Source organism: Pipistrellus kuhlii, unplaced genomic scaffold (assembly GCF_014108245.1).
Source record: "Pipistrellus kuhlii isolate mPipKuh1 unplaced genomic scaffold, mPipKuh1.p scaffold_m20_p_2, whole genome shotgun sequence".
In the NCBI taxonomy this organism is placed as follows: Eukaryota; Metazoa; Chordata; class Mammalia; order Chiroptera; family Vespertilionidae; genus Pipistrellus; species Pipistrellus kuhlii.
Window position 1 is genome coordinate 102,475,546 of NW_023425515.1, and position 13,682 is coordinate 102,489,227.

The following is a 13,682-nucleotide window of genomic DNA, read 5'->3' on the forward strand; positions in this document are numbered from 1 at the left end:
TGCTTAATTTCTAGTTGGACCGTTTTCTTTTTTTTTTTTTTTTTATATTTTATTGATATTTTTACAGAGAGGTGGAAGGGAGAGAGATAGAGAGCTAGAAACGTCGATGAGAGAGAAACATTGACCAGCTGCCTCTTGCACACCCCCTACCGGGGATGTGCCCGCAACGAATGTACATGCCCTTGACCGGAATCGAACCCGAAACCCTTCAGTCCCCAGACCGACGCTCCACCACTGAGCCAAACCGGTTTCGGCTAGTTGGACCTTTTTCATATCCTCGAGGGTCTTGCTAAATTTATTGACCTTTTCTAGAAAATTCTTGAAAAACTTAATAACCATGGTTTTGAACACTATATCCAGTAGTTTACTTTCTTCCATTTCTTTCATTGGTGACCTGTTTCTTTGTCTCAGCATTTTGGCTGCTTCCCTGTGTTGATAAAGTGGCTTTGTGTGGTGGGTGTTCTGTAGGGCCCAGTGGCTCAGCCTCCCCAGTTACCTGAGGTGGACACACTTGACGCATCCCTTTGTGGGCTGTGTGCACAATCTTGTTGTCTTTAAGCCTTGATTGTTGTTGATATCACTGGGAGGAATTGACCTCCAGGCCAATTGGCTGTGAGGATCTGCTGTATCTACTCTGGGTTTACGAGTACTTCTGTGCTGGAGACACCCTTATGAGATAAGACTTGCTTCAGTGGGGCTTTGGTGCTCACTGAGTCGCCCCCTGAGTGTGTCCCTTATGGATCTGAGGAGTTGTAATCTGGATGGTCCCACGCTGACCCCTGAACATACTGGCTCTTGGATCTCTAAGGAGGTGCTAATTAAGCCTCTGCCTTGTAAAATTAAGATGAAAATTAAATGAGATCATATATATATACATAACATGGTAATATTTATATTAGATAGTCAAGAACCTTCAAGTATATAATAGTGTGAATATACATGAATATTTATATGTGACAGCCTTTTCTTTTATAAATATTTTTTAAAACTATTTTTAGATTAAAAATAAGTTTAAAATGTCTGCCTGTCAACAAGGTGAAAGCAGCATGAAGTACAGGTCAGGCTGTGCTTCACAAGGTTGGTTTTATTGCTATGTCAGTAAAGAAATGTGTGGAAAATGTTAATATTGAATTATTTGTGAGAAAATAAAGGATTACAATCTAGTTTGTGCAGCCAAGATGAGCCACGTGCTAATCTGGGACAGGATGGAGTGGGAAGGGAGAGATGGGGAGGAAAAGAAGTTCTTTCATATCAGGAAGAGGAAATTGCTTTTACAACCATAGAATTCTTCCTATAGGGCTTTCATGAGTGACTGACATAGAGCATGAGAGATCCTCCTAATTCCTGTCTTGACTGAAGTCTCTCATTAATTTTGACATTTCGTCTCTTGGATTGAGATCTTTTTCTGAAAGCATCACCTGATCAGTAGTCAGATCTGATTTCAGCAGACTTCTGTCCCTCAGTGCCAGGGAGGACCTTTTTTAGGTATGTGTCCCACATCAGAGGGAATATGCATGGTCTGAAAACCACTGTGTCCAAGTTTCACAAGCAACAGGTACAGAACTTAACAGTAAGAAAACAGAGTGAAATTAAAACAACGTAACAAACTCTGATGATTCTAAAACAGGAGCTTAGAACTGAAAGCAGTGAACTAAGGGGCCATTACTTCTTGGACATCAAAGTTCTTGATGACAGATCCAGTAACTGAGAGGTTTCCCCTTTTGACAATAGATTGGGGAATGAGGAAAATTGTATTTTACTTCCAAGAAAGAGAAAATGAAAGCTTAAACCAAAGATTGTACAAGATTGGTCATTTGGGGAAAGGTCTCTCTTTCAAATGTCATCTTCATTTTGTTGTTTTTCAGTTTTAAAGCAGTCACTGTTTATTAATGGGCTAGATTACAGACAGATAACCATGGCAGATCTTTGCTCATCCTAATAAGCTTGTAGATCTGGTCTTCCTTTTTATAGGAAGACCAGATGTTTTTTTTATTTTTATTTTTATTTTTATCTTCTACAAAATGGGTGGTATTTTCCCCTCATTCCACCTTGTGGAAAAGTAATTTGAAGGACCATAGGAAATTGTTTCCTTCTTTAAAGTGTTTTCCAACAGTATAGATCTCAGGGGTCATATCCTCCCTGTAGATGATGCCATATTTACCAAGAGTTTGAGCAATCAATGTGTTATCTGCCAGGGCGGTTAGATTTTTGTTGATTTTTCCATAACCACACTTGTAGATCAATCTATTTTACTGACATCAGATTGGGTACCCACATGCAATATGTGATTCTACAATTGTCTGCTTGTTAAAGCCTTATTGAGCTTAACAAAGGTGCTGCTGAAGATCTGGACAAGGCGTAAAATCTGTAGCACCTTTTGGAACTTTGGGCTCATACCACTGATACTTCTTATTCTGATGACAAATGCCAGTTTGGGTTCCAGAGGAACATAAAAGTTGCCAACTTTTCTTGCCATCCTGGTCATTCATATCTCAGTTCTGTACATCGGCCTATATTTCTTATGGTAGTGCTTTTTTCATAGATGACCTTTCTCCTTGTCTTTCAAAACATCTTTTGGGCAACTTCTTTCTCAGGTGCTTGATGTTCAGCTCTGGGAGATTCCTTTGCATTTTCTGATGGGTTTCAAGCACAGCAATAACCTCCTTCTCTTCTGCACCTTCCTCATGATTCCAGCTGGAAAAGAGGACTGCTTCAATTTTTGACAGCTTTATTTTCAGGTCACCACACTACATGCCGCTCCAGTCAGGGTTTGATGCTTTCTTTAGGCGCAACACGTTAACCCAAAAGTCTGTTCCCTGGAATTTAGGTAACAGTACCTGGTAAGGGCCCTTCCAACAAGGCTGAAAGGAGTCTTTTTTTTTGAAGTGTCTTTTCCAGGAAATAAAGTCTCCAGATTGTAGAGTGTGGTGTTTAGGGTTTTCATCTCCTTGCAGGACTCTGAAGACTCCCTACCAAAGCATGCAAATAACCATTAGCAATAGAAGCAATTAGGCCTTTACAATATTGAAGTAGTCTCCCTTTATCAACTGTGAGTCCAAAGAAGCAGGAGCCTTATGCATGGGGTGTCCTGTAATTATCTCAAAAGGTGAGATTTCTGAGCTCCAGAGAGATTAGATCTGAGATTCAAAAGAATCAATAGCCATGCTTTTGCCAGGATATTTGGAGGATCTTTATAAATTGTGCCAATTTAATTTTAGTAAGGCTTTTTGTACGTTCATTCAAACCTGAGGATTAAGGACGGTTGTAAAAGCAGTGAAACTGTTGTAAAACTGGCCAAATAACACAGACTTGTACCATTTGACCAGTAAAAGCGTTCCCTAATCACTGTGGAGTTCCAGAGGAGTTCCCCAGGTAGGAATAATCGCTCACAGGACTTTAGCCACAGGGGAGGCAGTAGTTTATCCGCAAGGGAAAGCTTCAGTCCAGTGAGCAAATACACAAATCATGACTAAACATACTTATATCCATGAAGTAGGGCTAGCTGTATAAAACAGATTAGCCAAACATCAAATGGTCCATTAGGCAATTTAATATGGTCCAGTGGCAGTGCAGACAGGTTTCCCTGGGTTGTGCGTTTCCTGGTCATATTATCGGGTCTAGTAATAATTAATGTCGTTTTTAAACATTCGTTTAAAATCTTGCTTGGCGTTGACTTGTATTGACATAACCTTCAAACACGTGGTATCTACAGAACGTGTGAAGTGCAATTAACAAGTTTTGTTTGAAAAAGTTTGTGTTTGGTTTGGTTTTTGTTGCAAAACTAGGGCTAAGAAGATGGCAGATGAAGAGCATATTTGGCACTGCATGCTTTACGAGTTCCAATTAGGAAGAAAAGCAAGTGAGGCTGCAAAAACATCTGTAGTGCTCTTGGTCAAGATGCAGTTAGCGCCAGAAAATGCCAGCGTTGGTTTGAGAAATTTCGCGAGGGAAATTTTTCGTTAGATGACAAGAGTGGTCGAGGCCGTCTGTCCAATTTTGATCAAGAAGCTCTTCAAGCTCTTTTGGTGCAAAATCCTCAAATTACCCAACAAGAGCTTGCGACAACTTTAAATTGTTCACAAAAGACAATTTCCAATCAATTGCGTGCACTTGGCAAAGTCCAAAAGTTTGGAAAATGGGTTCCTCATGAGTTGACCGACAACAACCGTATTCAGAGAGTCACAATTTGCAGTTCACTCCTCTCTCGTCAAAACCGTTTGCCGTTTTTAGAGCAAATTGTTACCGGAGATGAACAATGGGTGCTGTATGTTAATTTGAAAAGGCGGCCTCAATGGTTGGACAAAAATGAGGCTCCACAGCCCACGCCAAAACCTGACTTGCATGCGAAAAAAGTGATGTTGTGTGTTTGGTGGAATTTTAAAGGAATTCTTCATTATGAACTTTTACCATCTAACCAAACCATTACAAGTGCAGTGTATAGTGCCCAATTGGAAAGGTTAGCCCAAGCTTTAAGAGAAAAAGAACCCGCGCTGGTTAATCGGAAGGGCGTAATTCTTCACCATGATAATGCACGACCGCATACTGCAAGAATCACTGTTGAAAAACTGCGCCAGTTGGAATGGGAAGTTCTCCCTCAACCTGCATATTCTCCTGATATTGCCCCTTCCGATTACCATTTGTTTCGTTCTTTGCAAAACTTTCTTCTTGGAAAAAAATTTAATAATGAAGAATGCCTCAAAAATGCATTGACCGAATTTTTTGCATCAAAATCACAAGAATTTTACAACAGAGGGATTAAAATGCTTCCTGCGCGTTGGGCACAAGTAGTAGAAAACAATTGCAACTATATTGTTGATTAAATTTTGTTGTATTGTTTAAATAAATGCGATTTTAAAAAGTATTAATATTAGAAAACGACATTAATTATTACTAGACCTAATAGTATGCCCCTACCAATACTGGTTTATAAATGCTATTATTTTGTTAGCAGGCCTGTGGTTTAATGCATGTACAGTAGTAGTTACCGTGTTTCCCCGAAAATAAGACCTAGCTCATGGGAAGACATCCCCTAAAGACATCCCCTAAAAATAAGACCTAGCGCAACTTTGGGAGAAAAAATTAATATAAGACACTGTCTTATTTCACAGGGTAGAAGTGAAAGTTTTAGGACTGGATTGTTATTTGTTACTAACCAGAGCTTCCTATTTTTGTCAAACCAACAATTGGATTTTTTTCTTTTTGAAAAATTTATTCAAGGTTCTTAAATTCCCCCCCCCCCCAATTATACTTGACATACAATTTTATTAGTTTCAGGTGTATAGCATAACGATTAGACAACTATGTTATTTACAAAGTAATCATCTCAATAAGTCTAGTATCCATCTGACACCAAATATAGTTATTATAATATTATTGACTATATTCCACATGCTATACTTCACTTTCCCATAACTACTTTTATAAATGGAAATTTATACACCTTAATTCCTTCCCCATCATCACCCACTCCACCCCCAAAATCTGCTCCCATCTGGGAAATATCAATATGTTCTATGAATCTATGAATTTGTTTTTGTCTTTTGTTTGTTTTTAGATTCCACATATATAAGTGGAATAATATGGTATTTGTCTTTCTCTGTCTAACTTATTTCACCTAGCGTAATACCCTCTACTTCCATGCATGTTATCCCAAGTGGTAAATTTTTATTATTTTCATGGCTGAGTAATATTTCATTGTAAATATGTATCACATCATCTTTGTCTATTTATTGATTGACCCTTAGGTTGCTTTGATTCTGTATCTTGCCTATTGTAAATAATACTGCAATGAACATAGGGTTGCATATGTATTTTTTAATCAGGTAAATGCCCAGAAGTGGAATGTCTGGATAATAGTAGTTATTTTTAATTTTTTAGAAACTGCCATACTGTTTTCCATAGTGGTTGCACAAATTAAGCATCTTACCAACAATGCATGAGGGTTTTCTCCACATCCTCACCAACACTTGTTGTTTGTCGATTTACTGATGATAGCTATTCTGACAGGTGTGAGATGATATTTCATTTTGGTTTTAATTTGCATTTATTTAATGATTAGTGACAGTGAACATCTTTTCATATATCTATTGGTCATGAGAAATGTCTATTCAGGTCCTCTGTGTATATTTTAACTAGGGGCTCATTGCAGGAAGAATCCTGCAAGACTTACAGCTGGCTTAGGTCCTGCTACCACCACCTCTCCCACCCCCCAACCTCTCCCGCTGTGGCGGGCAGCGGGGAAGGAAACCTGCCCCGCTTTGCCGCCACTGCCAAGTACCACTGTCGCTGCTGTGCACCCTGACCGCCACGCTCACCACAGCCGCCACTGTCACCGCTGCGCTCCACTGCCTGCCTCTGCAGCCTCACACACCACCACGCTTTCCCTCCAGCAGCCGCCTTGCTTTCCACTTTCCCTCCCTCTTCCTTCTATGCTGTCTTCAGTCTTCACTCCTTCCTCCTTCATCATATGCAAATTAACAGCTACCTTTGTTGGGTTAATTTGCATACTCACTCTGATTGGCTGTGGATGTAGTGGAGTGATGGTTAATTTGCATATTGCTCTTTCATTATGTAGGGTTGGGTTATTTGAGGTTTTTTGGTATTAATTTGTATGAGTTCTTTATATTTTGGATATTATCCTCTTAGTGGATGTATAATTGGCAAATATCTTTGTTCATCCGTAGATTGTCTTTTCATTTTGGTGATGGTTTCCTTCACTATGTAAAAACTTTTAAATGTGAAATAGTCCCTTTTTTTTTTTTTCTTTTTCTTTTGTTTTCCTTGCCTGAGGAGACATCTAAAGAAAGAGTTTACTGCCTGAGTTTTCTTCTAGGAGTTTTATGCTTTGGAGTCTTACACTTAAAACTCTCTAATCATCACTCGAGGATATGTTTTTATTGATTTTAGAGAAAAAGGAAGGGATGAGTGAGGGAGAGAGAAACATGGATATGAGAGAGAAATATAAATGGGTTGCTGTCCATACATACTCCAATCAGGATGGAACCCACAACCTTTTGGTGCATGGGATGATGCTCCCATCAACTGAGTCACCTGGCCAGGGCTTACATTTAAATCTTAAATCCAATAAAAATAAAAATAAAGTTTAAAAAATCTTAAATCCAGTTTGAGTTTCTTAGAAAGTGCCGAAACTGGTTTGGCTCAGTGGATAGAGCATCGGCCTGCAGACTGAAAGGTCCCAGGTTCAATTCCGGTCAAGGGCATGTACATTGGTTGTAGGCACAACCCTGGTGGGGGTGTGCAAGAGGCAGCTGATTGATGATTCTCTCTCATCGATATTTCTAACTCTCTGTCCCTCTCTCTTCCTCTCTGTGAAAAATCAATAAAATATATTTTTTTAAAAAGAAAGTGATCCAATTTCAATTTTTACATGTATCTGTCCAGTTTTCCAAACACCATATATTGAAGAGACATTGTCTTTACTCCATTGTATATTCTTGCCACCTTTATCATAAATTAATTTATCATAAAGGTGTGGGTTTATTCTGAGCTCTCTATTCTGTTTCATTGATTTTTGTATCTTTTTTTATGCCAGTTCCATGCTATTTTGATTAGTATAGCCTTTATAGTTTAATATAAATAAGGTAACACGATGCTTCCAACTTTGTTCTTTCTCAGGATTGATTTGGCTGTTTGGATTTTTTTGTAATTCCATATAAATTTTGGGATTTGCTGTTCTAGTTCTGCAAAAAATGCCATTGATGTTTTGATCTGGATTGCATTGAATCTGTAGATAACTTTTGATAGTATGGTCATTTTAGCAATGTTAATTTTTCTATGCATGAGCATGGTACATTTTATTTATTTATTTGTATCTTCTTCAGTTTCTTTTTAAAATGTCTCTTAATTTTCCAAGCCTAGGTATTTTACCTTCCTGGTTAAATGTATTTCAGTGAGGGGTTTTTTTCTCATGCAATTATAAATTGGATTGTTTTCCAAATTTCTTTTTCTGGTAATTCATTGTCATTGTATTAAAATTTTAACACAACTTCTAAATATTTTGTACCTGCAACTTTACTGCATTCATTTATCAATTTTTATAGTTTTTTTTTAGTGAAGTCTTTGGGGTTCTTTATATATAGTATCATGTCATCTGCAAATAATGACAGTGTTACTTCATTTCTAATTTGGATGCCATTTACTCATTTATTTTTGTCTGACTTTAGCTAGACCAACTAATACTATGTTGAATATAAGTAGTAAAAGTGGACATCCTTGTTTTGTTCCTGAACTTAAGGAAAATGCTTTTAGCTTTTTGATGTTGAGTACTATGTTAGCTATGTGTTTTTCATATCTGGCCTTTATTATGTTGAAATATGTTCCCTCTATTCCCACTTTTTTGATAATTTCTTTTATTATAAACTAGTGGCCTGGTGCACGAAATTCGTGCATGGTGTGTGTGTCCCTCATCCCAGCCTGGATCCTCTCCAATCTGGGATCCCTATAAACTGGCAGTAAGACATCCTTTGAGGGGTCTCTCTTTCTCTCTCTCTCTCTTTCTCTCTCTCTCTCTTTCTCTCTCTCTCTCTTTCTCTCTCTCTCTCTCTCTCTCTCTCTCTCTCTCTCTCTCTCTCTCTCCAGCAGCCACAGAGGCTGCTGATTAGGCCCCGGGCCAAAGGCTAATTTTCTCACCACGCCCGCCTTGCACCACTCACTGCCCCCTACCACCCTGCCTGCTCACTTGCCACCAGCCTTGCTATGATAGGAGTCCGTGGTCCATGGGGAGGGGGCCAAGAGGTGCTCCATGCACTTCCTGGTGACCCGTTGTTCATCTGGTCATTTAAGTCATGGCAGCCCTAGGCTATTTATAGTATAGATAGCTTGGGAACTTTTTTTCTGTCCACATTCTTTTTTTTTTAATTTACTTTTTTTTGGTTCACATTTCCCCCCTCCCCCCAATATATTTTTATTGATCTCAGAGAGGGAGAGAGAGACAGAAACATCAATGATGAGATAGAGTCATTGACTGGCTGCCTGCTGCATACCCCACACTGGGGACTGCTGTGCCCTGACCAGGAATTGAACCATGAGCTCCTGGTTCATAGATCGACACTCAACCACTGAGCCACTCTGGCCGGGCTGTTCACATTCTTTTAACCTGAGACTCATCAAAAACAGAATTCATCCTACACAATAAGTGTTTCATTTTTTTTTTAATCTTTAGTAGTTACCAAGCTCTTTTTCCTTGTCAGCATGATGCATCACTTTTTTAAAATATATATTTTATTGATTTTTCACAGAGAGGAAGGGGAAAGGGAGAGAGAGTAAGAAATATCGATGAGAGAGAAACATCAATCAGCTGCTTCCTGCAAACCTATTGGGGGTGTGCCCACAACTAACATACATGCCCTTGACCGGAATCAAACCTTGGACCCTTAAGTCCGCAGGCCGATGTTCTATCCACTGAGCCTTACCAGTTAGACGATACATCACTTTTTAAAACAATCTTTCAAAAATCAAACTCTCAAAAAATAATTGATAAGTAGATAAATAAAAATCAAATCCTCTTATTTACATTTTTCTATACAAACAAGTCTGTTTGTTTGCTTGTTTATTTTGCTAGAGAAAATTTATTTGAACAAGCAAAGAGAAAGTATACTCTAAGAGAAATTTCAAGCAGGTGGCTCAAATAGCTACTCCAAACAAGTCCTTTTTAATATTGAGGTTTCTATGTTTGCAGTAAATACAATTAACTTGTATTTTATTCATCAGGCATCTATTCTGTTTTGATGCTTAGAGTAAAAAAAATTAAAGATTGATGCTTGTTTCTCTTCATTTGTTTTTCACCTGTCTTGACAAAAATGTGAGAATTAGACACTTTTTTTTGTAAATACAAAGAATTTTATTTTTTGCTGACATACTATTGAGGCAAAATCAAAATTGATACCATACAAAATAACTTTATAAAATATCATTAACATGTTTTATCAGATTTACAGCATTCTATGCATATTAAGGGTTGTGTAGGAGATGAACAAACACTATGCCAATAAGAAACAAAACAAATAACTGTTAGGGTTTCCATGAATTTATTGCAAAAATAGTGCAAATTACTTAACCTAGGAAACTGTAAAACAAACTCGAAAGGACCCAGCTAAGCTTAGACATGACTGAGGTGCTCAGCGTCTCTGCCTGGAGCTTTCTCCACTGGTTTTGCTTCTATCCATCCAGACCACACCCGGCCGTTTGGTTAGGGTGGGAGCAGGGGGTGGAGATGCAGAGCCCGGCTCTCAGAGGCCGCTGCCCAGCTGCCCGGGGCCAGCAGCTCCTCTAGGGTCATGCTACTCACTCAGTGGCGACCATGTGAGGTCTGTGTTGAAAACGTGTGAGATGCCACAACCTTAGCGAGAATTAGACACTTTAAGAATCCTAATTTTGTTTCTATTACTGTAAACCTTTCTATATTTTATACCTCTGTAGGATCCTGGGAATCTATACAAAAGACATGTAAATCTTCTAAATTATTTCTACTGATATTTGAATAGGCAATGTTAAAATTTAGAATGTATGAAGCAGAAAGGCTTTCTTTAGCCACTGTCCCTCCACAGGCACTCAATATCATATATCAGTTTTTTGTGTCCCTTCCTGGGAGCGAAAGAGATACATCTGACACTTTTTAAAAGAACATCTTTTATCACTAATTAATTCTAGTATAGTAACAAAACAGTAATTTTTCCCCTACATCTTTAAAAACATACATTATATTTTGATGGCAGCTATAGGAAGTTATCCGTTTTGCGTTGGGGCCATAGAACCAGGGTGCCAAATGGTATCCCTGAGTGGAGCTACCTAGCACCTGCATGTCCTGAGTGAAGGAGTCAGATCTGTACTCTCCTTTCCTTGTGGGGTGCCTTAACATTTGTATTTATAATACAAATACTTTTGAGTAGGGAATAGATTAACTTTTTAATTCTTGTTGTAATAGAAAGTTTCAGACCCACTTCTCTGTACTCTTTTTAGTAGGATTTTAGAATGGAAAGAAGCTGATACAAATTACTTGGGGAGAACTTACTGGAACCATAAAGTCCAACTACTGGCTAAGAACTTGCCAAGGACCTAAACTGTGTTTGTGATAGTATGCTGATATGTATTGAGTGGGATCCAGTCAGAGGCGGGATCCTTGCCTACTCTTGTACTGCCATCATTTGGAGCTGAATGATAAAAGGGGTGGGAGGCCTGGGTGAAAGAGGTGAAGGGATTAGCAGTACAAATTGGTAGTTACGGCAGTCCCAGAGTACAGCATAGAGAATATAGTCAATAATACCTTCGTAACTATGTGTGGTGGTCGTTGAAATCTCAGAGGGACCACTTTATAAAGTACATGATTTTCTAACCACTTTGCTGTGTATTTGAAACTAATAAAGAATAATATTGAATGTGAACTGTAATTGGAAAATAAAAAAAAATTAAAAAAGAGAGAACTTGCCCCATATTATATGTCCTCTACTATCCACAAAATCCCCTTGTAAACACTCACCCATACCCTGCCCCACTAACCCAAAACCCCCTTTCTAACTTTGTCACTGTGTAGGATCAAATATATAGATAGATAATTATAGGGGCTGCATGGGCACCACAATGGTGATTAAACTGAGGTGCACATTTTATGATGGGAGTATTCAGAATGGGTAGTTATAGATTTAGAAAATCACTGAATGGAGGTTGATAACAAAGTACTTTTCTTTCATTTATGAATTTTTGAATAATAGATAGTGGGGAAAAGATATTTCCTTTCTAAAGGGGCTTTAGAGTCTAGTGTGAGTGGGAGGAATTGGACTGTTTTCTTACAATTCTGTCCTTCCTCCCTTTTAAGGAAAATGTCCCAAAGAGCTCAAGATGACCAGGCACTTCTTTATACGTGGCAATGCTTGTGAAATGTTAATGGTTTCCTGACAAATAAAATAAGGCAGGGCCCTTCTTTAGTTATTACCTTACTGGAGCTTGTTAGCTCAATTTTAATGCAGATTGATGCTAGAAAGATTTATAAAGGAATTGGTGTAATTATTCAAAACAGTTAAATTTTGCTTATTAATGAGCAATCCAGGTCATTAATGTGAGTAACCCAGGCCACACACCCTTTTTCCCTTTCCCCTCCCCTCCCTGTCTCCTCCCTCCCCACACACACATATACACACCCTCCAAGGTGCAAGGCCCAAAGTGAAGGCAAGCCAGGCCTTGGGAGGAGGGCGTGTACCAGCAGAAAAACAGGAAGCTGTGCTTCAGTGCCTGGCCTGCCCGGAGGTTTCTAACTCTGGGTCAGGTGTGCTTAGGTTCTGCAGCAGGGACACTGTCTTTCTGAGCCGTGGCAGCCACACTGCTCAGCATAAATCCTTTAAAGTGTCAATAATTTATGTGTAGAGAGAAATATGAATGAATTACAGCTTAAAGAGCTTTCACATTCAGGTCTCTACAGGAGAAGACGAGATCGTCCTGATAGTTTGAGACTAACTGGGTTACCGGAGGAAGGGCTAAGGTGAGTAGTGCAAAGCCAAGGTTGGCTAAAGGTCAAGGCGCCATATGACTGCAACGAGATTCGTGCCTAAGTGAGTGCAGCACTTGGGGCACATATTGAGAGGATTCCACCAGGAACCTCTTAGTCTATAATTAAAGACTGAACTTTATATAATCCCAGATTGTGCTTGATTGGAACTGTGCAAAACTAGAATTCTTTTTCCCATTTCTTCACAAATTCTGTAAGTTGTTTTAGCTCTTCCCAAAACCTGTAGTATTTTTATGTCTTTAAAAACTATATAATTACCATAGTAATAATTAAAACTGGAAACAATTATTTTACCCCATTGGTTTTAAGGATGATAGATTGCTTTGGTATATTTAGAACATGTTTTGTGAGGAATTTTTCTTTAATTTTTGGTGGTGAGTGTAGTTTGTGGTGTTTTGGGCATCAGGGGGTGTTCATATGGGATTCTTGGTTATTGAAATGGATATAAGAAAGGAATGCAGAGAAACTATTGCATGTAACCTGGGAAGGAAGGACATAAAAAATCTGGGGGCCATTTTAACTAAAAAGGTTAGGGTTTTTTGTTTTCAAAGTTAATTTGCCCAAAACAACACAATTTTGGTTTTTGTTACAATTGTTAAATTTCTTTTTAGATTTTTGGTTCTGGAAAGCCCCTGCAATTTAAGCTATATGTTAAAAATATTGTTAACTAGAAGCATTTAGATTTGGTTTCTGAAATGAAGAGTTCCTGTTTTAGTGCTGGCAGAAACCTGCCGTAAAGAGAGACTTCTTTTCTTATTTTATTTTATTTTATTACATTTACTGCATTTACTGTCTAGTACATAATTTATTCATGGACTCTCAAGTGTTTGAATGTTTCATTTAAATGGTGGGGGGGTATTTATGTGTATACTATTACTCTTTTTCCTATAAATTCATTTTTAGAGTTTTTAAATTTAAATATTTGACAGGGAAAATTTGACAAGGAAGCTTTTTTTAAACATATCAAATTTGTATTTTCCCATCCCCCCATCCTCTTTCCCTTTGGCAACCACAGCTTGTTCTCTATATCTATGGATCTGTTTGTGTTTTATTTATTCTTTTGTTGTTGTTGTTTTTAAGAATCCACATATAAGTGAAGTCATAACAGTATTTGCCTTTCTCTGCCTGACTTATTTCAACTTAGCCAGCTATGCTACAGGAACTA

The 13,682-nt window shown here is 38.3% G+C and overlaps 1 protein-coding gene and 1 pseudogene across 5 annotated transcripts in view; one reads left to right on the plus strand and one right to left on the minus strand.

The window, feature by feature from the left end:
* Nucleotides 1–13,682, plus strand: part of LIMS1 (LIM zinc finger domain containing 1) — a 140,962-nt gene that overhangs the window by 50,887 nt on the left and 76,393 nt on the right. The window contains exon 2 of one of the 5 annotated variants that reach the window (XM_036448003.2): nt 12,421–12,490. The exons of 2 other annotated variants lie outside the window; for them this stretch is intronic. Coding sequence is in view for 2 of the 3 variants with exons in the window: in XM_036448000.2 (XP_036303893.1) it covers nt 12,384–12,490 (107 nt within the window). In the remaining variant the exon portion in view is untranslated. Of the gene's footprint in view, nt 1–12,252; nt 12,491–13,682 lie in introns of those variants that run through there. 2 more of the 5 variants (XM_036448000.2, XM_036448001.2) reach the window with 2 other exon arrangements.
* On the minus strand, nt 2,040–2,944 carry LOC118724808 (annotated as a pseudogene).